The sequence below is a fragment of the Dipodomys merriami genome, unplaced genomic scaffold, assembly GCF_024711535.1.
Source record: "Dipodomys merriami isolate MVZ:Mamm:240054 unplaced genomic scaffold, mDipMer1.0.p SCAF_5, whole genome shotgun sequence".
Classification (NCBI taxonomy): Eukaryota; Metazoa; Chordata; class Mammalia; order Rodentia; family Heteromyidae; genus Dipodomys; species Dipodomys merriami.
The window spans coordinates 27,682,027-27,708,132 of NW_027206068.1; the positions used below are offsets into that span (position 1 = coordinate 27,682,027).

Sequence of the window (26,106 nt, forward strand, 5' to 3'; positions counted from 1 at the left end):
GAGCGTGGGAGAGAAGGTGCTAGGATCCCAGTATGCCTTCACAGGCATGTCACTCAGCGATATAACTTCCATCAGGTCCCAACTCTTAAAGGGACTACTTGCTCCCAATATTGCTACAGGCTGTCCACCAAGCCTTGCAGCAGTGGCTATTGGGGGATATTTAAGACCCAAATCATAACAGCAGCCCTAATCTTTTTTCAGTGTCAGCTTCCTATGAAATCTAATCTGCAACATAATTCCACATATATCCACCTCTATCATCTCTGTTCTAGTGTAGGCCACTCCTTTCTGCAGTAGGCTCCCATCTCCCCGTTGCTTCTCTTCACCCCTACCATCCCTTTTCCTCATCATTGTCACTAATACTCAATTTGTTCAATTTCTTTCTTTTTTATAATATTCAGTTCAATTTATACTCTTATTTTATTTGATTAAAATGGAATATACACATTTATCTACATATTATTTATCATCTATCTATCTATCTTCTATGCACACATACACACATAAATGAGGAAGTATGCATAAATGAACCTGTGAATCCTGTGACCCATCCCCCAATCTCTGGGAGAATTGAAGTAGTTTGCAAGTCTTTCTCCGATTGCCATCCCTCTCTACTTATCTTCAATGAATTCTAAACTCTCCAGAATTAACTATGATATTGAATTGTGTTTTATCATTTCTGTGCTTTTTTCCTTCACTAAACAATATACAGTTTAGCCCTGCTTGTTTTTGACATTTATAAAAATAGAAACTTAGTCTACTCTAACTTCCTTCCCCTGTCCCGCCCCCGACTCACCACTGTATTTCTAGTGTAATCACCCTTGGTGATGCTTGTAATTGCAGTTTAGTCCTTTCCATGCTTGATGGTACTATTAATTTAATGTTTTAAATGTTATTTATTCTTTTGAACTTGGAGCCTGGGCACTGTCCCTGAGCTCTTTTGCTCAAGGCTAGTGGTCGACCACATTGAGCCAGGGCTTCACTTCCACTTTTTAGGTGGTTAATTGGAGGTAAGTCTCATGGACTTTCCTATCCAAGCTGGTTTAGAACTGCAATTCTCAGATCTCAGCTTCTGAGCCACCAGCGGCCAGCATTAATTATTTAAAAAATAAATTGTGAACAATCTATATTTTATCTCTTCATTATTGATTTATTGATAAGCATGGAGGTTTTCCTTTTTGTATGTGTGTGCTTGTCTTTTGAGATAGGTCTCTAGGCTCACCTTGAATTCAATGTAGCCTGGCTGGTCTTTAACTTGGAATCCTCCTCCCTCAACCTCTTGAGAACTGGGATTACAGCCATTTGCTGCCATTGTCTGGCTTGGACTTTGCATTTTTTATAAATGTTTTTGGTGCTGATGTGTAAGAATTCCTACAGCATGTATACTGGGAATAAAACTAAGCAATTTACTGTATACGAATGTTAGATTTTATACAATAATTCCCAACCTCTTTGTTTTTCAAAGTGATTGTAACAAATTTTACTCTCTTCACTAATTCTAAATCTGAATGCTGTACAACCTTACCAGGGCTCATAATTGTCAAGTCTTTAGTTTATGATAATCGAATTGCCTCAGTTTATACTTTATGATTAATAATGAAGTTAAGTATGTTTTCATGCTTGTCATTTGTTATTTCCTTTTTTGTTGGTTTTCTATTCAGCCATGGGGCTTGAACTTGGGGCCTGGGCACTGTCCCTCAGCTCTTCACATCAAGGCTAGCGCTCTACCACTTGAGCCATAGCATCACTATCAGCTTTTCTGTTTATGTGGTACTGAGGAATTGAACCCAGGACCTCATGCAAGCCAGGTAAGCATTCTACCACTGAGCTACCTTCCCAGCCCCTTCTGTTGATATTTTTGTTGTTGTTAAATTTTTCTTCTCTTTCTCCCTTTTGAGTTTTTAGAAAACTTTTTTTTTTTGTTTGATGATATTGGGGTTTGCATTCAGGGCCTTACTCTTGGTAGTCAGGCACTCTAGCACTTGAGCTATATCGCCAGATCCTTTTTGCTTTGTGTGTGTGTGTGTGTGTGTGTGTGTGTGTGTGTGTGTGTGTGTGTGTGTGTGTGTGTGTGTGTGTGTGTGTGTGTGTGTGTGTACTGGAGCTTGAAGTGTGTGTGTGTGTGTGTGTGTGTGTGTGTGTGTGTGTGTGTGTGTGTGTGTGTGTGTGTGTGTGTGTGTACTGGAGCTTGAAGTAAAAGCCTCCTGCTCTTGCTTAGCATTTTTGTTCAAGGCTGATGCTCTACCACTTGAGCCACACCTCTGCTTCTGGCAAGTGTCAGATTTTTCTGCCTGGGTTGGCTTCGAATATCTAATCTCAGCTTCCTGAGTAGCTAGGATTACAGGTGTGGGCCAGCAGTGCTCTCTGTAGCCCATGTTGGCCTTGAATTTAAGATCTTCCTACTTTAGCCGCTGTAGTGCTGCGATTATAGGTGTGTTTCATCACTCTAAGCTCTATTAGTTTTCAGTCTCACTTTAGTGAATATATAAAAGATTGACTCAAATGTACCTAAATTTGGCTACAAGAGGCCCTAGAGATGTAGATCAGTTTTCCACGTGCATGTTTGGCATTAGCTGATTAGTGTCTGCTATTGACAAACTTTTTAGAATGTACTACTCAGATTTTCTGAAGACAATTACTTCAAGTGAACCATCAGCTCACATCACATCACTGGACAAACAGAACCCAAATACATGGAATATGTATGATACCACCAAGCATTCTTTTAAGTAATAAAATCTTGTTTTATTTTTATTTTTTTTTTACAGAAATTCAGGTATTCCAACAAATTTCTTTACATTTCCTGGACCTTAAAAAAAATTACACACAACTTTTGACATAACACAACAGAACAGAATGAGAAAGGGAGTCACCTTTTAAAAAAAAGATAAAAACATACTTCATATACTTAACATTTAGTGATTTACATGTGTATTATCTATGTACAAATGGTACATCGTCAATGACTCATCTTTATAGCACTGTGGTATGCTAAATTACACTTAGGTATTATGGCAAAAACTTTTTAAACCATTAGCATGTAAATAGGAAGTACTTTACAATTTTTTTGTTATCACCACTATCAGTGATGTAGCATTCCTGATGGACTCTGTAATTTATCTGGGTTGGAGAAAGCCAATACCTTCTGCTTTTGTTGTAGATAGACACCTCCCTTTAGTTAAAAAGATGAATTCTAGAAAAGTTGTGTGTAATTAAATTTATTGAGTAGGATGGTCTGAATGCAGTAGGGTAGCTAAAACTTAAAGCAGTAGATAACCACCAGGATGACCAATACTTTAGCTTATTCCCTTAATATAGTTCTTTAGAAAAGCCATATCTCTGTGAGTTGGGTTTTATTTATTTGAATATTCCTGTAAGATACTTCTAGCCATCTGAAACATTATTCTGCTTATGATGAAAACATGGCTAGTACTAGAAAATTTTAGCTAAAAAAATCAATGTGATCTTAATAGAGAGAGGGTATGAGTTGTCAACTCTGAATAACACATGTGTTATTCTCCCTCAGATATTCTGAAGGTATATGCTAATTTGATTTTATTTCTCAGCTTGTGAGTAGAGGCATTTTATAAAGACCTGTTCTTTTTTTTTCTCCTTAGGTATAGAATGTGGCTGGCTTCCACTGAGTATCTCTTTAGTGTGGGATGAAATGTGGGAATGCCCGGGACCAAAGATTGTTGAAGGCAACTAGATAGTTGTAACTACTTCCAAATGCCGGCAAACAAATAAAAATCAGAATTTTCCAAACCAACATTAGTAAACAAAAAGGTAACTTATTTATCCTACCAAGTTTCTTTGACCTGTATAAGTATATAGTCATTTATTTCTAAGGCTATTAAATTACTGTTTATTTTGTTAGTACCACTTACTATCATTTAGAAATAGGTTTATTGGAATAATTAAAAATAATGAATGCCTGTCAGTAAGGGAAATAAAGGGTATGGACTTCTGATGACATGTATGGCAAAGAAATGGGAAAAAATGAGGTGTTTTAGCTGTTTATTTATAAAGTATGTTAAATTCCTATGCATATACTAAGGAGAATTAGAAAAAAGTGTTTATTTGATAGAAGCCTATATATTACATGAGAGCATCCAAGGTGAAAATGAGCTTTCTATTTTTTCACAGTTCCTCGATGCTGTTTCCTGAAAGAGAGGGAAATCTAAATTCGTGGGAGCCTATGATGTAAAGATGTACTTCCTGTAGTATACAGCTTGATGGAGTAATAGTATATGTCAGAAACACTTCCTCAGTAATAACTCGTACAGACAGATTAAACCGAACACAGACTTGGTTAAAAAGTTCGAAGCGTTACATCTCTTAATAACTGAGTGGTTGTAACTAATGACACAGTGAAATAAATGAACAATACAGATGGAGAACCAAAGGTCAGAGGCATTTTCTAAGATGCTTCCTCAATCATGACACTTGATTGGCCTCTTGTCTACTGAGATAGGAATAATCTAGAACGAACTGCCCTTTTCTTTTCTTTCTTTCTTTTTTATCCTATTGAAAGATTAAAGCTTTTTGTTTTCAGTTTGATTCAAAAAGGACAGTTTAACAAACCTCCATACTTATGTATGTTACATATGAATTCTAGCATGTTTATATCCCTCTTCCTTAAAATATTTCCTGAATATGCTTTTTCATGAATGTTATCCGATTGTATCCAATGACAGTTTCCAATGAGCTGGTGTTTAATCTCTTTCCAGAAAAATCACTCCCATCTCTGCGGATCTAGATGTAGAAGGTGCTTTGCCGAGTGGATATTTCACTCTTCCATATTTGTCTCTAGACTCTGATCTCTCCCAAGCGTCTTCCTTCTTGATGTTGATGTACAAAAGCTGTTATTCGATTTGTTTAGCTGTTATTTGATTTTTTTGTGCTCATTCTAGAGAATATTGGCTTAGCAGAACTGCAGAAAGGGGAGAAGAAAGGGTTGGGGGAAGAGAGAAAAAAAGATGCATTATTTTCTGTCCGGAATATTTTTTTTTGTCAGTCGTGTGGCTTGAACTCAGGGCCTGGACACTATTCCTGAACTTTTTTGCTTAAGGCTAGTGCTCTACCATTTTGAGCCACAGCTCCACTTCTGATTTTCTGGTGGTTAGTTGGAGACAGAAGTCTCATGGACTTTCCTGTCCAAGCTGGTTTTGAGTCAAGATCCTTAAATCTTAGCCTCCTGAGTAGCTAGGATTACAGGCATGAACCACTGGGGGTGAGTTTTCAGGAAGATTTTTGTGCACAATATTAATAATGGAGGAAACAACAAATGATCCAGGTTTGCATTAGATTTGTTACAAAAAAGGGCTGAAATGTTTGAGTATTCAGTTCCCAGCAAGAGGTCTTTCCTCAAACTCAAGCATTCCCTTCATCAGGGTCAAGCAAGATTATACAGGCTACTTTGAAGGAGCAAGGAAGAACTAAGAATGGTCTCAAGCCTCATGATCCTGCCTAGCACAGAAGGCATCTCATTTGAGTATTTCCTTCTCCTTTCCAAGTTTTATTTATTTTATACTCAACATTATGAGAGAAATGGTTACATGAATCACCCACAAATCCAATCGGCTTGACATACCAATTGTTTTCTCCCCATGTTTCTTTCTATTCGTTATGGAAATGAATACTTATCTTACACAGTTGAATCAAAGTATAAATGACATTTTGATGTTTCAAATATTATGTTACACATACACAGCATCGGCATCAATTAATAATGGGCATATAACATTTCATTCTGTTCTTTTTCATTCCATGTGGATAATCCATTTTCAATTACTTCACTATTGTCAGATATATAGAGCTTTCCCTTCCCTTCCCTTCCCTTCCCTTCCCTCCCCTCTCTCCCTCCTTCCCTTCCTTCCTCCCTCCCTTCCCTCATTCCTCCCTCTCTTACTCTTTTTCTCCTCTTCCTCCATCTCTTGCTCCTGCTCCTTTTTTCTCTGTCTCTATCTTCCTTTTTCTCTTGTTTTTTTTTTTTTAATTTACTTTATTGTTATTATAGAGATGATGTACAGAGGGGGGATTATATTTACATGAGTCAGGTAATAAGTATATTTCCTTTCATACAGTATCTCTCTTTTGTTTTGTTTTTTTGGTCGGTTGTGGGGCCTGAACTCTGGGCCTGGGTACTGTCCCTCAGCTCTTCAGCTCAAGGCTAGCGCTCTACCGCTTGAGCTACAGCGCCACTTCCGGTTTTCTGGTGGTTTATTGGAGATAGGAGTCTCACAGTCTCTCCTGCCCTGGCTGGCTTTGAACAGCTATACTCAGATCTCAGCCTCCTGAGTAGCTAGGATTACAGGCGTGAGCCACCAGCGCCCGGCTTCTCTTTTGGTTTTTGATACATTGTCTCACTAGTAGCTCAATCTGGTCTCAAGTTTGTGATCCTTCCGCCTGAGCCTCCCCAGTGCTGTGATTATAGATGTTCACTACTCTGTGTAGCATAGATTTGATGTCTTTGCTATTATAAACAACTAACATCTTCATATATAAAGACCTATTTGTTCTTTAGGACAAATCTTCAGGGAATAGCGAGTTTCCCTATTCTCCAGTAGATTATGGAACTATGCCTGCATCCCTATAATGAGACCACAAGTTGTATGCTCACCCCCATCCTATCACAGACACCTTATATATGGTAAGGATGGGCAAATGCACCCAGTTGGCCATGGCATGGCAGATTTGGGTTAAAAGGAGACGTTCTGCTTGGTTTCGCATCACAGAGCACATTGAATTACTGTAAGACTAGCTTATGGTTTCTGAGTGCGTATTAGAGAACATTCTGTTATTTTCAACGCTTTCCCTCTTGTTTTCTATTGCACTATAAAAGGTCATGTGCACATTATGTTCTTAATGAACTTGTCTCACTAAAAGAACTCAACAGTTACTTTAATGTACCCAGACTACACAGGGGATAATTTAAATGTGATCATGTCATAATGATGATTAGTCTGTAATGATGCTTCGAGATTCATGCTGGTGGAAGTGCTATGGAAGAGAATGCTTTCTTCAGACAACATTAAAGCAGTATCAGCAATCCTTGGATTTTTCCACAATGTAATGGGTCAACCTTGAGTGCTCTGCCCTGCTGCCTTAGAGGTCTTTCCATCTGCTGGAACCCAAAATCAGGCTTGTGAATCAACAATCCCACCATTTTAGCATTCCTCACGAGGAATATTTTTCTACTTGGCATCACACAATTGAATGTCTGCCTATTCCAGCAGGATAGTGACAGGTGCTAGTTAAGGACAGGAGAAAAGGAGGCATAGAGGGTGTGTGTGTAAGCATAAGAAAGAAGAATATTAAAAAAAAAACAAGTGAGTGTCGATAAGGGGAAAGGATAGAGTGTGGAAGTGCTTGGGGCTGTCTTTTGGTGTGGCAGAAGGGAAAAGGGGGCCAAGAAGGGCATCCCCGCTGTTCTCAAACAAATGCACTTCTACTTGAACCATGCTTCTAGCATAAATGTATTTGGAATTCCACACTAGAAAAGCTTGCTCCCTGTTTCTCTTTTCACTCTAAGCTGCCAGGATTGGCTTGATAACATCATGGGATGAAGGAATAGCACGAAGTAGCAAGGTAGGAAGTGCTTGTGTTTAATGCTGGGTACCAAGTAGGGTAAGACCCATCCTCAGTGGGCTGGGCTGGGAGCCTCAGATCAGCCCCCCAAAACAGTGATGCTCATATCTGGGAGGAGAAGGGAGCTTCCTGCAGGGTAGACATTTCATTGTAAAGATCCTGAACTCTCTTGCTGGAGCAGAATCTCTGTGGCCAGTGTCACAAGGACTGCCTGCTCTCACCTGCCAATCAAATGGACCTCAGCCCAGGGCTTGACCTGCGCAGGTCACTTATCAATAACCCATCTTGGATCTGCTCTGGTTTCGGGTCATCTATGGCCTCTAAATCTTTCATTGGATCCCTCATTGCAATCTCATCACTGATGATTAGTCAATCCGTGGAGCTCTCTTCTTTGTGGAACAGCTATATCATAAATAGTGTACAAGGAGCTGAGGGGCAAATGGAAAAATAACAGCATGAAGCCAGTGAGCAGGGATTTGACTCAGGTTAAAGCAACTGAGATACCTGGGGTTCAGAAGCTAAGGAAGCTAACTCCCAAGGTCATACAGGTGCAGGACAAGTGCCCCCTTACATTTTGCACATTGAACACTCAGTTTGCCCCTCCCTCTTTCTGACCCTGCCACAAGTGCAGGCTGCTCCTCCTGACGTCTGCTGGGAACTTTGAGTCTGAGTGACTTAGGCCCCAAGGTATTTTTCTGCCTAGTGCCCAACAACACCAGGAAATAAGAGCCCTCAGGGCTTATGAGGGTTGCTGCTGCTAGGCCAAAAATAACCTGGATATTGGCTCCAGTTCAGAACAAAACACTACATAATACTGGGAAGACACTTGGCTGGGGAGTGAAATTAGAATGCCATCATCATTACTTAGATGGCGTGCACAGTGTTAGCTTTTCAAATAGACCCATGAAGAGAGAAGATGGAAGCAAATAAAAGGCAGGATTTTCTTCTCCCCATATTACCATCATTCCTTTTGTCTTAAGACTATGAGGCATCAGGATAATCTGCAGAATTTGGTAGACGCCTCAGTGTGGCTACTCTGTAATCACTGCCTTGTAAAACATTCTGCTCTTTTCAAAACTTTTGCTAACATTTTCCATGCACTATGGATATTGCTCATCAGGGAGGCAATTTAAAAGATGTCACATTTTCCCAGGTTTGAACAGAGAAGAACAGACTAAATAAGTCATTCAGAGCTGCTTTGGATCTTTGTTCAGGCAGGTTGACCTTGTAACATGTCATGGGCTCTGAGCTGCCCATGTTCCATTTCCAGGGGGCTCTTAGCCAGTCCTTTCTGAAACTGTCATTTAAATCACTGCTCATGAGAACAGCATTTATAATGCCTGCTTTGTCCAGACTAGCTAAATGCTACTATGCTGAATCTTCTGTGTTTGCTCATGGTGAAAGGTCTCCTGTGGCTTCGTTTCTGCTGATTATTCCTTTCTGGCCTATTTCATTATGGTCTGGAGTCTCACAGTCAAGATAGTTGTAGGTGAAGGTTAAGTAGTGGGGTGGAAGGAAAAGTAGAGGGGTGGCAGGCACTGTTTGAGTGAGAAGAAGGCTTGGTAGAAGCTGCTAGGTTTTTGGCAGAATGACCAGCGAATCCCTGTTCTGATCACAAATGAGGGAAGGAGTCAAGATCATTTTTTATTGGCTAAATAGGCATAGCCATTTTCTCCCATTTTGAACTGCATCCAACTATAATGGGGACTTTAGATACCCTTCATCACCTAGAAGCAGAATATGTCACCATCTATGACTCTGTGTCCGTCGGTATTCATCATGCTGTAGCATATGACAGAATTTCCTTCTTTTAAAAGGCTACATAAGACTCCACTGCATGTAACACATTTTGTTCATACAATGAACAAACACATTTTGTTTTAGCAATGAAATTTGGGTTGCTTCAACCTATGGGCATTGTGAATAATGCTACAGAGGTATGCAGGTATCATGTGTGTGTGTGTGTCTGTGTTTATGTGTGTGTGAAAGAGAGAGAGAGTGAGAGGAGAGAGAGAGAGAGAAAAAGAGAGAGTGTGTATTTACTAGGGCTTAAACTTGCCCTTGAGCTCTGGCTTTTTTTTTGCTCACAGAGGTTGCTCAATCACTTGAACTATATCTCTGCTTCCAGCTTTTTGCTGGTTGTTTGGAGATAGAGTCTCTTAGATTTTTTTTAAAAATTTTTTAATTTTATTTTATTGTAACGAGGCTGTACAGAGGGGTTACAGTTACATGAGTAAGGTTATGAATACATTTCTTATCGAGCATTGTTACCCCCTCCTTGATTTTTCTCCTACTATCCCTTCTCTCCCCCACCTTCCCCAGGTAATATATAATTTTATATATAGCACATAATAAAATATTTAACTTATTGAATTATACATAAAATGTTAATATATATTTACAAATATTTTTGCAGGGGAAATTTACAATACCAACTGGATATATTAGCTTTCCTTTCCTTTTCTCTTTTTTTTTTGGGGGGGGGTGGTCCGGTCAGATTTTTTTTTTTACCCCTATTGGCTTCGAACCTTGATCCTCAGAACTCAGTCTCCTGAATATCTAGGATTATATATGTGAGCTTCCAGTGCCCAGATGCTGTGCAAATATTTTTGAGATTCTGTTTTCAATTCTGTTGGGTATCTATTTATCTATATTGTTGCATATATGTATATATCATATTTTAGCCTTTTCCTGTGGTTATTGAATCATTTTGTAATTCCCACCAACGGTAAAAAAAAAATGTTCCATTTCAGTAATTTTTGTTACTTTCTGGTTTCTCTAAATGGGTGTGAGGAAATATCTCTGTGTGTGTGTATGTGTGTGTGTGTGTGTGTGTGTGTGTGTGTGTGTGTGTGTGTGTGTGTGTGTTTTGTGCTAGTCTTGGGGCTTGAACTCAGGGCCTGGTTGCTGTCCTTTAGCTTTTTTACTCAGGGCTGGCACTCTACCACTTTAGTCACAGCTCCTTTTCCTGTTTTTTGGTGGTTAATTGGAGATTCAGAATCTCATGGACTTTCCTGCCTGGCTTAGAACCACAATCCTCAGATCTCAGCCTCCTGAGCAGCTAGGATTTTAGGTATGAGCCACCAGCACCCAACTCTCTTTAAGTACTCTCCAAGATTCAGGTATATTGTGTGTACTTACCATAATAAGTACAATTCTTTAGAACTATGAACTCGTTCTGTCTTCCAGGAAGCAGGGAGACTTTTGTTTTTCAGTGCAAAGACCTATGGTCTTGAATGAGTCCTTAGTTGACCCAGAGTTCAGTGTCATAAGGCTTTATATCTTTTTATTACCACAAATAGGCTCAGTCTTAATTACTCATATGGGTGTTTGTTGTCATGAAATAAGCCCTTCAAGTATGTGCTTCCTTTAGACTAAAGAGAACTGGGCTGAAGAGCATTAGAAGGCATCCTCACTTAGAGAAGTAAACAAGAATTAAGGCATACAGTAGCTGTGTAACCCATCATTGACCAGCTGACATTGGTTAGCCACAAATGATATGGCAGTAATAGGAAGTACAGGTGAGAATTCTTTAGCTCAAAATGTGGAGTGACACTTTTGTTACTAAGTACATTCAGTTGCTTAGCCCAGCCCACAATGCCTGGCTTGGTCTTCTTGAATTGTGTGGGCTGCCCCCTGTCCCCGTCCCATCTCAGTTCCTACCTCCCACTGTGGTCTGGCCACTCAACCATGTCCTACTCTGGGCCTATGCTCCTTCTTCAAGAAATGCCTTTCTGGTTTCCTAACCAGCATACTTACATTTCACATCTTTCAAATTGCTTCTCCAGGAGCTATTTCCTGCACTGCCCACTTCCCATTCTTAGGTTTCTGCTTTGTCCCAAATCTTCCTTATCAGTACCTGCCTCTTCTTTTTGGACGGTGAGCTCCCAACACCACAAGTGCTACACTTGATGAGATTGTGTCACCAGTACTCAGAGAGAGGCCAGTACCTGGTACCTTCTCTACAGCCTCAGGCAAGTGGTGATGGAAAGGAGACTTAGATATCATTGTGGACTGAATGGCGTCCCCCCAGATTCACACAGAAAACTTGACCTCCAAAGTGATCGTACTTAGAGATAACCCTTAAGAAGGTTATTAAGGTTAATGAGGTCTTAAAGGTAGGCCCTAATCCAGAAGAACTGGTCCTTATGGGAAGAAGAGGACACTTGGGAGTGAGTGCATCAAGAAAAGGCCATGTGAGGACACAGCAAGAGAAAGACACCTGTGAGCCAAAAAAGAGGCCTTAGCAGAGACTAGTCCTGCTGGTCGATCCTGGAATTCCAGCCTCCATAATTGTAAGAAAACATATTTCTGTGTTTAGGCCACTGAGCCTGTGGTCATTTGTTAATGGCATCTTCCAACATCTTCCCTCAAGCAATTTTCCTCAAATCACCCAGCTAGTTAAAGAACTGGACTTAGAATCTGATCTAGATTGGTATTTCCTCTCTACTGGCTTTTCAGTTGTGTCTCTTCAGCTCCCTATAAAAGCTTTATAAAATCAATCTTCTAGGAATCACAGCTCTGGATGCTGAAGCAGAAGTGAGGGCAGTTACTCTATACAAGGACTCAGAACTTCACCTTGCCAGGCCTTTCCCTCCCCCTCTGTCCTCATCCATTTCACATTGCTGTAGCTAAGAGCTATAGGAATCTAGTTTGGAAACTACCATTTTACCCATGTGGCCTCCTCAGTACAATCACAAATGTTCTCTCATACTGATTTCAAACTTTAGATGCCTGTTGGGAGGTGGGAACATCAGTTGCCTTAGTAATAGCTGGCCTGGACATAGAGGCTTAGGGTTACAGAGAAGGAAAACTCACTTCTCTGGAGCTGATTTATCCTGGGGGTGACAGCAGAGTAGTAGAGATTTCAGGCCTAGCAGTATAGCTCAGTGGTAGAGCACCTGTTACAGCAGAATCATCCAGAAATAGGTGTGTCCCGACACAGGTCTGGGATTCATTTTGTAAATGAGCAACTATTTGGTTTGTTACTAGTGGCTATGCCTGTAATTGTAGCTCCTCACAAGGCTGAGATTTGAGGATCATGGTTCAAAGTTAGCCAGAGCAGATAAGGTCTAGAGACTTATCTTCAATTAACCAGAAAAAAAAAAAAAGCCAGAAGTAGAGATGTAGCTCAAGTGCTGGAGTACCAATCTTGAATGGAAAAAAACAAAGTGATAGGTCCTAAGTTCAAGCCCCAGTACTAGCACAAAACAAAATCAAAACCCAAACACCAAAACCAAAAATACACAACTCCATCTTGAGGTTTACTAGAGTTTCTGAAAATTTACTTTGGTGACGACTTAGGGAACCCTGACTCAGAAACTAGACTTTATAAATGCTATCAGGCTAAGATTATGTTTCTGTAATCGTGGCCCCCTATACTTTCTTACGTCTCAATCACCTGAGTATCTTGTGACTTTATGTATATATATTTAATACATAATATACAACTATATATAAATATATATATGTACATACAGGGGGAGATATATTTCTGGGTCTCACCTGAACCTAATGGATCAGTATCAAGTGTAGTGTTACAGGGTATGTGAAAATTTACATTTAAAATGGCCAGCCCCTAGACTTTTAAATCAGCTGGAAGTCTAACTCTTAGACAGATTGTGAGGCCAGAACTCTGGGCCTGGGCGCTGTCCCTCAGCTCTTCAGCTCAAGGCTAGCACTCTACCACTTGAGGCACAGCGCCACTTCTGGCTTTTTCTGCTTATGTAGTGCTGAGGAATCGAACCCAGGGCCTTATGCATGCAATGCAAGCACTTTACCACTGAGCCACCTTCCCAGCCCTAACTCTTAGACAGGTTTAGACGTGGCCATGACACTTTACTTAGCTTTTGTTCTCATCTGTGAAATGGATCTCGAGCTATAGGATGGCTTTGAGGAATAAGCTTAGCATTTGACACACTTTTGGGGGATATGAAGTAAACTAGAACGGAGCAAGGCAGTTTCTCAGACCTTCCTGTGAAGTTTTTTTTTTTATTTCATTGAACAATAAAGTAAGAAACCTATGTAGTTTCTTAGTGCTTATTTAGAAGGAAGTGTCTAAAGAGAACTCTTCAGGACTTTACAGGCAAGTATCAGGGATGACATCCAACCTGGACAAACAGTTCCGCCCAGGGGGAGCCTCTGCTGGAGGTGGAGGGAAGACTCCAGCATATTTAGCTTCAGGGAGGACTATTTCCTGTCTTAAGGATGTGATTATACTGTGAGTCTATTTATATCTTCAGTGAGGGAATCTCCCTTCAAAGCGGTGCTCTTTATTCCCTATAAAACCTTTGGGATATGTTTCTCTCTGAGGAGAAGCACTACCTTAACTGGGTACTGATCTTGTGCAAGGCCATGCTAAATATCTTTCATACTTCATGCTGCCCAATTCCTACAAGTGGCATGCAACATCATTCATTCCATTTTACTTTGATCTTTATGTACTTTTTTTGTGGCTCTGTGAATTAAAAATAAGGCCTAAGTTATGCTAGGCAAGAATGCTACATCTCTAGCTCCATTAAGTCCATTTTATCCATGAGAAAACCAATTTGATAATTCTGACTCTAAGAAGCATCATGCATTGATACAGAAAAGATTTGGATCTGATGTTTTCTTTAGCAGCCTAATTTGATTCCCTGCCCAGACAAGTTTGGGTCCTGATTTGGTTTTCACCTACACTTTTTCTTTCTCTCTGCATAGCAGAAGAGTGGGTCTCAATACTAGGTTATGAACTTGAAGCCCCATGAATGGTATTTAATAAATGTAAGTAATACTCTGATTATGCTAACAAGGCTGTACACATGAGATTGTTTATTGCCAGAAGAAAAGTTGGAAGTAATATTCCAGATATGAAATTAGTTGTCATGGTACTTTTTATACAGCCACTTAAAATAATCTATGTTAAATGAGTGATATTGATGATGTTTAATGAAGTAAACACAACCTAAAAATGAAGTAAAACAACCTAAAACCTAAGAGATCCCATTTAAAAAAGATACATATGTTTATATTTGTACATACACAAAAACATGGAAAGGTTTCCTCTATACTACAATGGTAGTTAAGTTTTAAACAGTAGATTAAGATGCTATTCACTTTTTGAAGAACATTCAGACATCCAGAAAAATGTCTGATTTTTCTTTCTACAGTGAGAGGATTAAGTATGACTTTTATTACTAGGGAACAATGGCTACTATCATTTTGAGAATCAAATGCCTTGGAAAGAATATTAAATCTTCTACTGTCTTCAGTGTCTTCACGGATTTGTGTTTGCTTCCCTGAAAAAGCAATTAGGGAATGGCCTGAAAACTCAGAGCATGCCAAGGGGCAGGCATATGTGTATTTCTAAGGATCCTGTTAGCTGTCTTCAACATGTAGGTACATCACTCAGTGCAGTTTTTTTCTCTTCTCTCTGGTTCTGAGGCTCAAACCCAGGGCCTTATGCATGCTATGTATGCTCTCTGTCACTGGGCTACACCCTCAATCCCTCAATATGGTGTGTGTGTGTGGGAAGGGGGTGTGCCAGTTCTGGGGGCATGAACTTAGGGCCTGGGCACTATTTCTGAGCTTTTGTGCTCAAGTTTAGTGCTCTACTACTTGAGCCACAGCTCCATTTCTGTTTGTTTTTTTTTTTTTTTGGTGATAATTGGTGATGAAAGTCTCATGGACTTTCCTGTCTGGGCTAGCTTCAAACCATTATCCTTAGGTCTCAACCTCCTGAGTAGCTAGGATAATAGGTGTGAGCTGCTGACACCCAGCTCCTCAATGTATTCTTGCTGAATTCATGAAGACACGAAACGAAAATGTTTGATCAATATGCAAAGTCTTGCAAAAGAAGAATGCTTTCCCAAGGACCAAAAGATGCCATAATGATAGAAACTACTAATGTCCAATTTCTTTTTCTTAGGTTCCTGGCAGCAGGATTAATTTGTGTTCAAAGTGATTCTGGGCTCAAGGTAGAGCAGAGTTGGAGTTAAGTCGCTGTGTGAGCTATCCCCCCTGCCATTTCCCATCAACCTGTCTATGCCATCTCTCTTTTCTTCATTATTGTTGCCTTTGGTGGCTGTCACAGGAGGGCTGAATCATGCTCCCAGGAGCAGCTGACATTTTTCTCTCTCTTTGTCTTTCTCTCTCTCTCATTTATTGTCTTTGTGGCAGAAAATCCTTCTTGCACAGAGAACAGGTTTCTGGTTTTTAGAAAGGGTTCCAAGTCTAACCAACCCTTGATTTTATTTGTGATTCAGTGGAATGGCTCTTGGCCAATGTGCAAAAATGCCAATTAAGAGGCCATTCAAATCTGACTGTGAATTTGGCAATTGAATACCTCTGATATGAGAAGACACTAGAGTATGAATAGGCCAGGTACCAGATCTGCAGAACAGCTTGGCAGGTTTGTCTGTTCCACTGCTGTAAGTGTGTCAGGAACCATGGGAGAGGCAGAAATAATGTACTATGGCATATATATATATATATATATATATATATATATATATACCTTCAAAGACCCCCCACCCCTCCCCTCCCCCCTCCCCCCTCCCCCCTCCCCCGTGCTGTAGTGCTGTGGGATTGCTGGTGCCAGGGTCCTGCCCTCCTCAGCCAATAAGGCAGAAAAACACAAGCAGCATGCCACAGGCCTGCCCCTTTCATAGCACTTTCCAGGAATAACATTCAATCATTGTATCTCAAAAAGGAAAAAAAATGAATGAACAAGGCACAAAGGTAGTTCACACTGTCTGCCTCTGGCTGGCATCAGCTCAGTCCCCAGAAGCCAGGCTGTCAGTTGGAGGCAGTTTTGGAGATCCTGGCCTCCCTGCATTCCTCCCTCCTGTGGTTTCTGGCCTGAAGTCATTTCCTTCTGGTTAGTTATGTATCACAGCTCTGGGCACTGAGGTTTTCACCAGGCAAGAGGTCAGAATCCACAGAGGGGGCAGGACTGAATGTCAGTACTAAAGGGACAAATACACAATCAATTTATCAGCTTAGTTTCAAGCCCATACATAAACACTAAGCCAGGAGCTCTGGGGCTGTGCTGGTGCTCTGGGAAGGGATTTGCGCTCCTCCCCCCCCCCCTTCCCGCCCCCAGCTCTACAGGGAGATGCAGGGAGAGGAGAAGTTCAAGCAAAGATCAGGATACTGAGGCTAATGGCCTGGTGCCTACTCAGAGGGCCTCTGGTCTGTTCTGCAGGAGAGGGATGGAGGAATCTTCCTCTTAGACTGGAAGAAGACAGAAGAAAAGAAATATAACTAAGATTGTTCCCTAGGAAAACTGCTGGAGCTGGGAGCTGGTGGCTCATGCCTGTAATTCTAGCTATTAAAAAGGCTGAGATCTGAGGATCACAGTTCAAAGCCAGCCTGGGCAGGGGAGTCTGTGAGATTCTTATCTCCAATTAACCACCAGAAAACCAGAAGTGGCGCTGTGGCTCAAGTGGTAGATTGCTGGCCTTGAGCTGAAGAGCTGAGGGACAGCACTCAGGCCTAGAGGTCAAGCCCCATGACTGACAAACAAAACAAACCAAACCAAACCAAACCAAAACAAAAAAAGTACCCCCCCCTGCCCCCGCCGAAACATATTTTTAAGACAATGCAGTTTATCAGAAAGAGTGTGCTAGCTGGAATTTTTAAATTTCGACTTTATCAAGGTGATACACATATGATTTAAAAATGTCACACAAGTTGGGTGCAGGGCCTGGAGTCCAAGCTATACAGGAGGCTGAAATCTGAGGATCTTAGTTCAAAGACAGTCTGAGCAGAAAAGTTCCTGAGACTAGCAAAAAGCCAGAAGTAGCGGTGCGGTTCAAGTGTTAGAGGTCCACCCTTGAATGAAGCAAGTTCAAGGCCCTGAATTCAAGCATTGGCAACAAAGTAAAAATAAAATAACATAAAATAAATTACACACCACAAGCAATCTTGAGATTGAGTTACCCCACCTTATCCCTTCTCACATACAGCCCTACTCCTGGACACCAGGTCTGTCTTCTATTAATTTCCATTTTTATTATATCATTAGTCTAAATATCCCTGTTATTTATTAATTTTAGACAATATCTGTTAAGTCTCCTCTACAGAAATGAGGAGTCACTGGTTTCTCCTCACCTCTTTCTCCTCTGATTATGAGTTGGTTGCCTTATGAGTCTGAACAACCTTCATACTTTGCTCTTTTTCTTGTTTCCTCTCTGACTTCAGACAGACTCAATGCATCTTTATTTGAAGTTATGTTTATTTTGTGACTGTTCCTTCCCCCATTCCCTTTTCACTTTAATATTTGGATGTAAGCTTAACTTGTAGGCTTGGGGATATATAGGTGTTAGAGTTACCTAGTGCATGTGGGCCCTAGGCTTGATTTTTAGCACCATTAAAAAAAAAAGTTTAGCCAGGCACCAGTGGCTCATGCCTATAATTCTAGCTATTCAGGAGGCTAAGATCCAAGGATCCTGGTTCTAAGCCAGATGGGGGAGGAAAACCAGTGAGACTATTATCTCCAATTAACCACCAAAAGCCAATAGTGGAGCTGTGGTTGAAGTGGTAGAGTACTAGTCTTGAACACAAAAGTTCAGACAGAGTGCCAAGACCTTGAGTGCAAGCCCCAGGACTGGCACACACGTGTGTACACACACACACACACACACACACACACACAAACACACATACACACACATACACACACACTTGACTTTTCACAAGTCAATATGGGAGTTTCAACAGGTTAATTAATGAAAACCATTTTGAGAGAAATGAGAGGAATCTTGCTCTTCTTTCTGGAAAACTAGACTTATCCCAAATTATTTACTCATTTCCAATTATCTTTGGAGAAACCTTTCGAAACATTATCAATAAATGATTATCAGAAGTAGTTTAAGACCTCTGCTTTCTACATGCCTATCCATGGTCATTCATGCATTACAGATACAATGCTTTCCTTATAATATGATATATACTTACAAGGATATCCTCCTTACTGATGAACCAGGCCTCTTATCTCTGTATCATTTTGACTTAACAGAGTGTCTCTCATAGAGTAGACCCTGTGCACTGTGGAATATATGTATTCCTCTATTATAAATTTTGACATAACTAGATTGTGTGCTCTTCTAATGGGTGAGGTGTCTTAAAAATATGTCTGAACATGAAAGCATGTTACTGAACATGTTACTCCCATGTCGTGTGTGTGTGTGTGTGTGTGTGTGTGTGTGTGTGTGTGTGTGTGTGTGTGTGTGTGTGTGTGTGTGTATGGAGCCTCTTGTTGGGAAAGAATGGATTGAGTGTCTCTATGGAGAGTCTCTCCTGCAGGCATTGTACCTCTTTTTTTTTCCCCTGAGGACCTTTTCTGACCACCACAGTCCTCCCTGCTTATTCAGGAGCAGACAGAACTAATGATGCCTCACTCCCAGTTCTCCTAGGTCAATGGCTGATGAGAATTGTGTATGATTATCCTCTCTCTGGGATTAAGTTCCAACCACTCAAGTGATGATTTTCTTGATAACTGCTTTGGTTTGAATGTGTTCCTCTAATGTTCTCATGTTGGAAACTTAACCCCCAAATTGACATGCTAAAAGGTACTTTGAGGTGGAGAGTTCAGGGGGTAATTAGGATTAAGTGAGGTCGTGAAGGTGGGACTCTCATGTTGGCACTAGGGACTTCACAAGGTGATGGAGACCCCCAACTCTCATGTTTGTGCTGGATCTATCTTGTGTGATGCCCTCTGGAGTGATAAATGTAATAAGAAGTTTCCACTAAATGTTCCTGCCATGTTCTTGGATTTCCCAGTGAGCTAAATAAACATATTCACTTTAAATAAGTGATCTTAGCCAGGTGTCGGTGGCTCATGCCTGTAATCCTAGCTAATCAGGAGGCTGAGATTTCAGGATTGTGGTTCAGAACAAGCTGGGGCAGGAAAGTCTATGAGACTCTTATCTCCAATAAACTATTCAGAAAAAGCCAGAAGTAGCGCTGTGGCTCAAGTGATAGAGCACTAACCTTGAGCACAAAGAGGCTCAGGAACAGCACATAGGCCCCGAGTTCAAGCCCCAGGACAGGCACAAAATAAGTGATTTTTTTCTCAAGTATTTTGTTATAACAACAGAAAATATTCTGAGATAATAACACACCTTTATTGGCTTCCCTCTTCCTTCCCATCTTGCTTTGCCCTCTCTCTACCTGTTTTCCAGTATCGCTTCCTGAACAAACCACTTAGAATTATATCATGGCTTAAAGGGCTGCTTAGGTGCCAACCCAGTCTCTGACAATATTTTTATATAGCAAGTTGGACAGCCACCTCCCGTTCCTGTCAGTGATTTCCTAAGAAACAGTCATTTGCCTCTTGCTGTGAGGCCAATGTCGATGAATAACTGGTAGAGGTCCATGCCCATTGTTGTCGGTAACATTTATGAGGGAATGGCTGTGAGCAGAGCCAGCCATGGCATTAAACAGGAAAATACTGTGAATCCTTGAAGGTGCAGGAAGAAAGTCACAAACTGGACTGTCCCAAATCCACAGTCACATGTTGAGAGCAAGTGAACTGCTCTGTGACGCTACCTCTCCTCCCTCAACCCCAGAGTCCCGCAGAGGACCAACAGTTCTAATGTGTTTTCTGAAATGTGCTTAACTTTCAGAGAGAGTAGCTTAGCCCCTGGGATACTCCAGTTAATATAATTTTGCAACAGAAAAGCTTCCTATTGCCTAATCTCATTAGCTCTGTTTTATGTATAGTAAATGGGTAAAAGCTGAGCTTGTGACTCAGTAATTATGAATGCATAATTTTTTGACCACTTAGAGTGTAGAACAAAGAGGAGCTGTTTTTTTTCTTTCATGTGTGCAAAGAGGAGACCCAGAACTCCAGAATGAACCATTTACTGGAATGAAATATTGACATGACTTATCTTGAAGCAGCTACTACAGAACAGTGTGTAAGGGGAGTGGGGCAGAAGAAAGTAACCAATAGCTTTATTTTTTCCCCTTCTTCTCTCCTAATAAGACTTTAGATGTAATCTTTATGGGTAACATCTGTAAGATATCCTTGCTCTCATGAATACTTTTTCTCAGTCTTGTTCCATTCATTCAGTAAACATTAATTGAGCATTTAAGATACATCAGGTACTGCTATAGTAGGAGATTCAATAGTGGACAAGAGAATAAATGCTAGCTCTCAAAAAGCTCATATGCAAATGTGCCCTGGGTCATAAATAAATATGCATGTAACACATCATGTAGTTTTACATGCTACAAGAAGACAGCTGTTATTTCAGAGCAGTTGCTCGGGGAAGGTTCCCCTAGATGATATGAAGGAGCAGAGAGCAAGGAGACATGTGCTTTCTAGGTGGGGGCATCAGCAAAGGCCAGAGGACCTGTGGGGAAGCCATGGGATCTGGAGATAGGAGACAGAGCTGTAATTGGGTAGGGAAATTTCTATAGGACTCACAGGATATGATAAGGCAGTTTGAATTTACTCTTTATGCAATGGGAAGTCATTAAAGCAAGGGGGAAAAAAGGTAGGGATGAATGATGATTATGGTACAAAAAGGTTCACTATATCTCTGTGTGGTGACCAAGTTATAAGCTCAAAAATGGAGGCATGGAGGACACTAGGAGGCAATGAAGTGATGTGAATGAGAGGTGATATTGTCAGGCTAGTTCTCATGGAGGTGGTGAGATGGTTGAGATACAAGATGCATATTAAAGGCAGAGCAATTAGGATTTAGTTGGACTGAGTGGGGAGTGTGCTTGTGGTGTGAGAGAGCAGTGAGCGCTTAGGATGTCTTCAAAGTTTATGGTCCGTTTGGGGGAAAGTGAGATAGCTAAGCTTGGAGGCCAGGAATACGACATTCAAGATCAGGAATCCAGGGCCAGGGATGGTGGCTCACACCTGCAATCCTAGCTATGTGTAAGATATAGGCAGGAGAGTCATGTTCACAGACCAGCCCTAGGCAAAAAGTGCAAGACACTATCTGAACTATAACCAAGGAAAAATGGGGTGCGGGGGTTGGAGGCAGGAAGGTGTGGCTCAGCTGGTAGAGAGAGGCTGCCTAACAAGTACAAGGCTCCGAGTTCAAGCCCTCATACTGAAAAAAGCTTTCAGGAATTCAAGGGAAATCTGGGCCTGCGGGCCTCTATTTGGGAGTCATCAGTTGTGCTTACAGTATTTAAAACCATGAGTATAAGTTGGGCACTGGTGGCTCACACCTATATTCTTAGCTACTCAGTAGGCTGATTTCTGAGAATCACAATTTGAAGCCAGACCAAGCAGGAAAGCCCATGAGACTCTTAACTACCAAAGAAACCCCCCAAAACCTCCAATTAACTGCCAAAAAGCTGGAAGTGAAGCTGTAGCTCAAGTGGAAGCATAAAAGCTCTTGGACAGTGCTGAGGCCTTGAGTTCAAGTCCCAGCACTGATGCATGCACGCACGTGCGCGCGCGTGCGCGCGCGCACACACACACACACACACACACACACACACACACCAGGAGTCTAGGGAAATTCACTCACTGAGGGCTGTTAGAAAGAGGAGGGGAGAGAAGCCCAAGGACTGAATGGACCGTTGCTAACATTTGAGGGAGTAGAAAAATGGTCTGGGAAGAGCAAAGAGGAGTTCCATCCCTCCTTCATCCACTGGGAGGCACATATTCAAAACCCTCCAAATAGCAAATAAAATCCCTGTATCATCTGTGACTCCCTGATGCAGAGGGGAAAGGACAGTGTCTGGGCTCTTTCCTCACATGCAGTGCTGCATTTACAAAAACTGTGAGCACTGATGTGGCTCACTTCCTTCTTCCTCTTCCCTCTCCCCTCTCTCCTCTGTCCTCCTCTTTCCTTCTTCAATTCCCCACTCTTCCTCCTTGGCTCTTCATTTGCTTTTTCTCCTTATACTGATATTCTGTGTGTGTGTGTGTGTGTGTGTGTGTGTGTGTGTGTGTGTGTGTGTGTGTGTGTGTGTGTGTGTGTGTGTGTGTGTGTGTGTGTGTGTGTGTGTGTGCCAGTCCTAGGGGTTGACCTCAGGGCCTGGGCTCTGTATGGAGCTTTTGTGCTCAAGGCTAGCACAATATCACTTGTGCCATAACTCCATTTCCAGCTTTTTGTGGTTAACTGGAGATAAGAGTCTCATGGGCCTTTCTGCCTGGGCTGGCTTCGAATAGAGATCCTCAGATCTCAACTTCCTGAGTAGCTAAGATTACAGGTGTGAGCCACCTAGTGCACAGCAAGATCAATACCCTTCCCCTGCCTGGGTCACAAGTGACATAGTTTTTCTTTAAATATCCATCCAACACACTTCGCTAATTGGAAATTTCATTAAAGCTGGCAAAATGTCAGAATGCAAATTCTCCTGAAAGGGGAATTTATTTGCTCACAGTTCAGTGTGAATTACTTTAATCAGATAATCAGCTAATTTTCATCCTAATAGTTGGTAGAGATCAGTCTGCACCATAGTTTATTAAAAAAGTAAATCGCGCTAAGAATATAGCAGAGATTCTGAAGTGTTATCACCTGTCAGAGCCACTCAGAAAACTCACTCAATCTAGATTCCTGCATCCTGTCTGTTTAAATTCCAACTTGATAAGTCATGACTCTGACTGCAGGTGGCTGGATTGAGGGAAGATAATTGGATGGAACTTTGGGGACAGTGAGGCAATTCTGAGGAGGTCATGCCTGGGAAGTTGCTAAAAAGAAGACTTTTGAGGCAGTAGAGCGCAGGGTGTAGGGGGAAGGAGAAACCAATCCAGAGCAGAAAGCAAGAGAAGGCACTTGAGCCCACTACAACATCAGGCTTCAGAGGCATACTAAGGAACTGAGGGCTTAGCAAGCACCAGGTACGGCATTGGGTAGAGCAATGTCTAGAACCTATCTAATTAAATGCTTCCCACTTCCTTCTCAGGGAATTCCTTAACTCTGTTTGCACCCTAAGACATCAGATCTGGAGGTAAGTCCTCAGCTCAGCTTTTCTGCTGCTCAGTGGAAATCGATAGAACAAGGTGTACAAACCCAAAGAGAAGGTTGTGATCGACTACCCAGGAAGGGGTAGTCAGGAATGAATTTTAGGACAAAGGGAGGTGCACACTTTCCTCTGGCCCCCTGGTGGCCACCAATCTGCTGTGCACGAAATCCTGGAGAGTATATCCATCTGAAGAAGTGAAGTCATTGTGCAGAGGAGGGAGATGGGAAAAGACTCTTAAGATATCATGCTTTCCACCTCGTATCTGAACCATTCCAGTAAGTTCCTGGGGGGAGCCCCGTCCTTCAGCTTTCACCACAATGACATTACACACTAATTTCTGAACTACAGGCCACAACCTTGTAACCAGAGCCACACATACCTTCCTTCTAACCCTTTAGGTTGGAAAACAGGCTTCATTTTCTTTAACCAGTAAAGGAAAGCTCTGGGGCTTCTGGACTCTACTAAGCCTGCTTCTATTTTTAACCATCTGCCAATGCACTAGTGAGCTAAAAATAGAATTACTTGTAATACAATTCATCACATATCCAGCTGCCAGGAGGATGCTTAATTTAAGCTTCAGCCAAGATAAAATACCTTCAAGAAACACATCATTTCATGTGACTATTAATGTCAAATTTTAAAGAGTCCTCCAATAATGAGCTCTTTGATATATACCTTGGAAATGAGAGAACATCAATTCAACTGATGTAAAAAGAGACCTTGGCAAAACTATCTTGCCACAGACTTGGCCTTAGTTGGAGAATGCTTTGGGAGCTGTGTTTTTTTTCACTTCAGATTCCTTTGGACCCTCTTATCTTTAGTACTTTATGGATATAAAGTCTGCCTTTATCTCTGGTCCTTAGTACCTGACCATATTGGTGATCATTCAATATTTGACAACTTAACAATGAACACCAGAAAGCTGAAACACGTTTTATATGTGAGGAGTAGTAGGGCTTGAGGGTGGGGGCAGGTGAGTGGAGAGAGGAATGGTGGTTGAATATAGAGTACTCAGTGTACATAGGTGAAAATAGAACTAAATAATTTGAGGGAAGGGGTGGGATTGGGATAGATGGGAGGAAAATGATAGAAAGGTGATGCTATGCTGACCAAGAGGTGTTGTACTCCTAAATTGACAGGTTGAATTGAAACCCCTTGCTACAACTATTTAAAGAACAAAAATATATTTGAAATAAAGAAGGAACCACTAGTTGGCTCTGAATAATCGTTCTGCCTCTTATTGTTTTTGTGGAGTTATTCATTTATTATTATTTTTTGTTTTTTTTTTTATGTTTTGTTGGTTGTAGAGCTTGAACTCAGGGCCTGGGCTCTATCCCTGAGCTCTATTTTGATCAAGGCTAGCACTCTACCACTTTAAGCCACAGCACCACTTTGGGTTTTCTTGTGGTTAATTGGAGATAAGAGTCTCATGGACTTCCCTGCCTGGGCTGACTTTGAACTCCAATTCTCATATCTCAGCCTCCTGAGTAGCTAGGATTACAGGTGTGAGCCACCAATGCCCAGATTTTATTTATTTCTTATTTATCATTTATCTTAAACGATCCTAAAAGACTTGTTAAAGGCTGAAAAAAATCTCATCTTTCTGTAGCAATTAACATTTTCATCACTATTACACATATGGAAGAATTTGAAGCTCATGCTTTGAGATGATCTGTGAGGACTGTAGGAAGGTAGCATCAGCCAGGTAACATTTCTGCTATGAATTAATTTCCCCCAATGGGTCTAATGACCAGAACTCAGGATTAAAACATTTTGAAGGAGTCAAGGAGTCAGTGGCAGTAAGAGCCTGGAACCTTGTAGCAAGTCAGAGTTGGGATTGATCTGGAAGCAGGAAAGGCACCATAGTGACTCACACTTGTAATTCTAGCTAAGCAGGAGGCTGAGATCACATCCCCTTGGAAGCTAGGAAAGTCTATGAGATATTTGTCTCCAATTGTTCACGAAGAAGCAAGAAGTGGAGCTGTGGCTCAAGTAGTAGAGGGCTAGTGTTGAGCAAAAGGAGCTCAAGGACACTGACCAGGCCCAGAAGTTCAAGCTTCAGGATTGGCCAAAAAGAAAAAAGGGTGTGAGAATTTGAGGGCCTTTCGAAGAAGTACTGGGCAGGATGTGGAGGAAAGACACCCTAAAGACTAAAGACAAATGTTCATTTCACAATTATGCCTGAAGTATACCCTATGGTAGGAAATATTTTCCTTATAAACCGAGGATGATTCACACCCATTCCCACCACCCCCAGTTATCTTCTCATAGAACTAGCAAACTGTTGAACTTTTATGTTGTGGAATTAGGTATGATTTTGTGTGAGTGTTGTGACTTGGAGAGCTTCTTGACATCTGATTCATGGGACAGGAGAAAGAATTATCTCCATGAAAAAAAGCGCTTCTTTTTAGGCCCAAGAATACTGTAAGGAAAAGGACACTAATCTCTCTCATCTCATTTTATATAAGTGAAACATGAATTAAAGGAAATAAATTAGATTGCAATTATGAGCCATGATGAATTGTAGTATGAAGAGGAAATGCTTTTCAGTCCTGCTAATTGGCATCACTTGTGATTTGTCCAACTTAATTT

General features: G+C 41.2%; 1 protein-coding gene and 1 long non-coding RNA gene across 5 annotated transcripts in view; one reads left to right on the forward strand and one right to left on the reverse strand.

Annotated features, from left to right (window-relative positions):
* The window catches only part of LOC138809593 (uncharacterized), a 36,799-nt gene extending 29,748 nt beyond the window's left edge, over positions 1-7,051 (forward strand). Inside the window, exons 1-4 of one of the 2 annotated variants that reach the window (XR_011366896.1) lie at positions 861-1,010; positions 1,662-1,808; positions 3,618-3,786; positions 4,147-7,051. This is a non-coding gene — a long non-coding RNA (uncharacterized lncRNA). Of the gene's footprint in view, positions 1-860; positions 1,011-1,661; positions 1,809-3,617; positions 3,787-4,146 lie in introns of those variants that run through there. The other variant, XR_011366897.1, reaches the window with a different exon arrangement.
* Positions 4,845-26,106, reverse strand: part of Lhfpl3 (LHFPL tetraspan subfamily member 3) — a 491,339-nt gene continuing 470,077 nt past the window's right edge. Inside the window, exon 4 of one of the 3 annotated variants that reach the window (XM_069996297.1) lies at positions 4,845-4,933. Coding sequence is in view for 1 of the 3 variants with exons in the window: in XM_069996296.1 (XP_069852397.1) it covers positions 4,905-4,933 (29 nt within the window). In the remaining 2 variants the exon portion in view is untranslated. The remainder of the gene's footprint in view (positions 4,934-26,106) is intronic. The other 2 variants (XM_069996296.1, XM_069996298.1) reach the window with 2 other exon arrangements.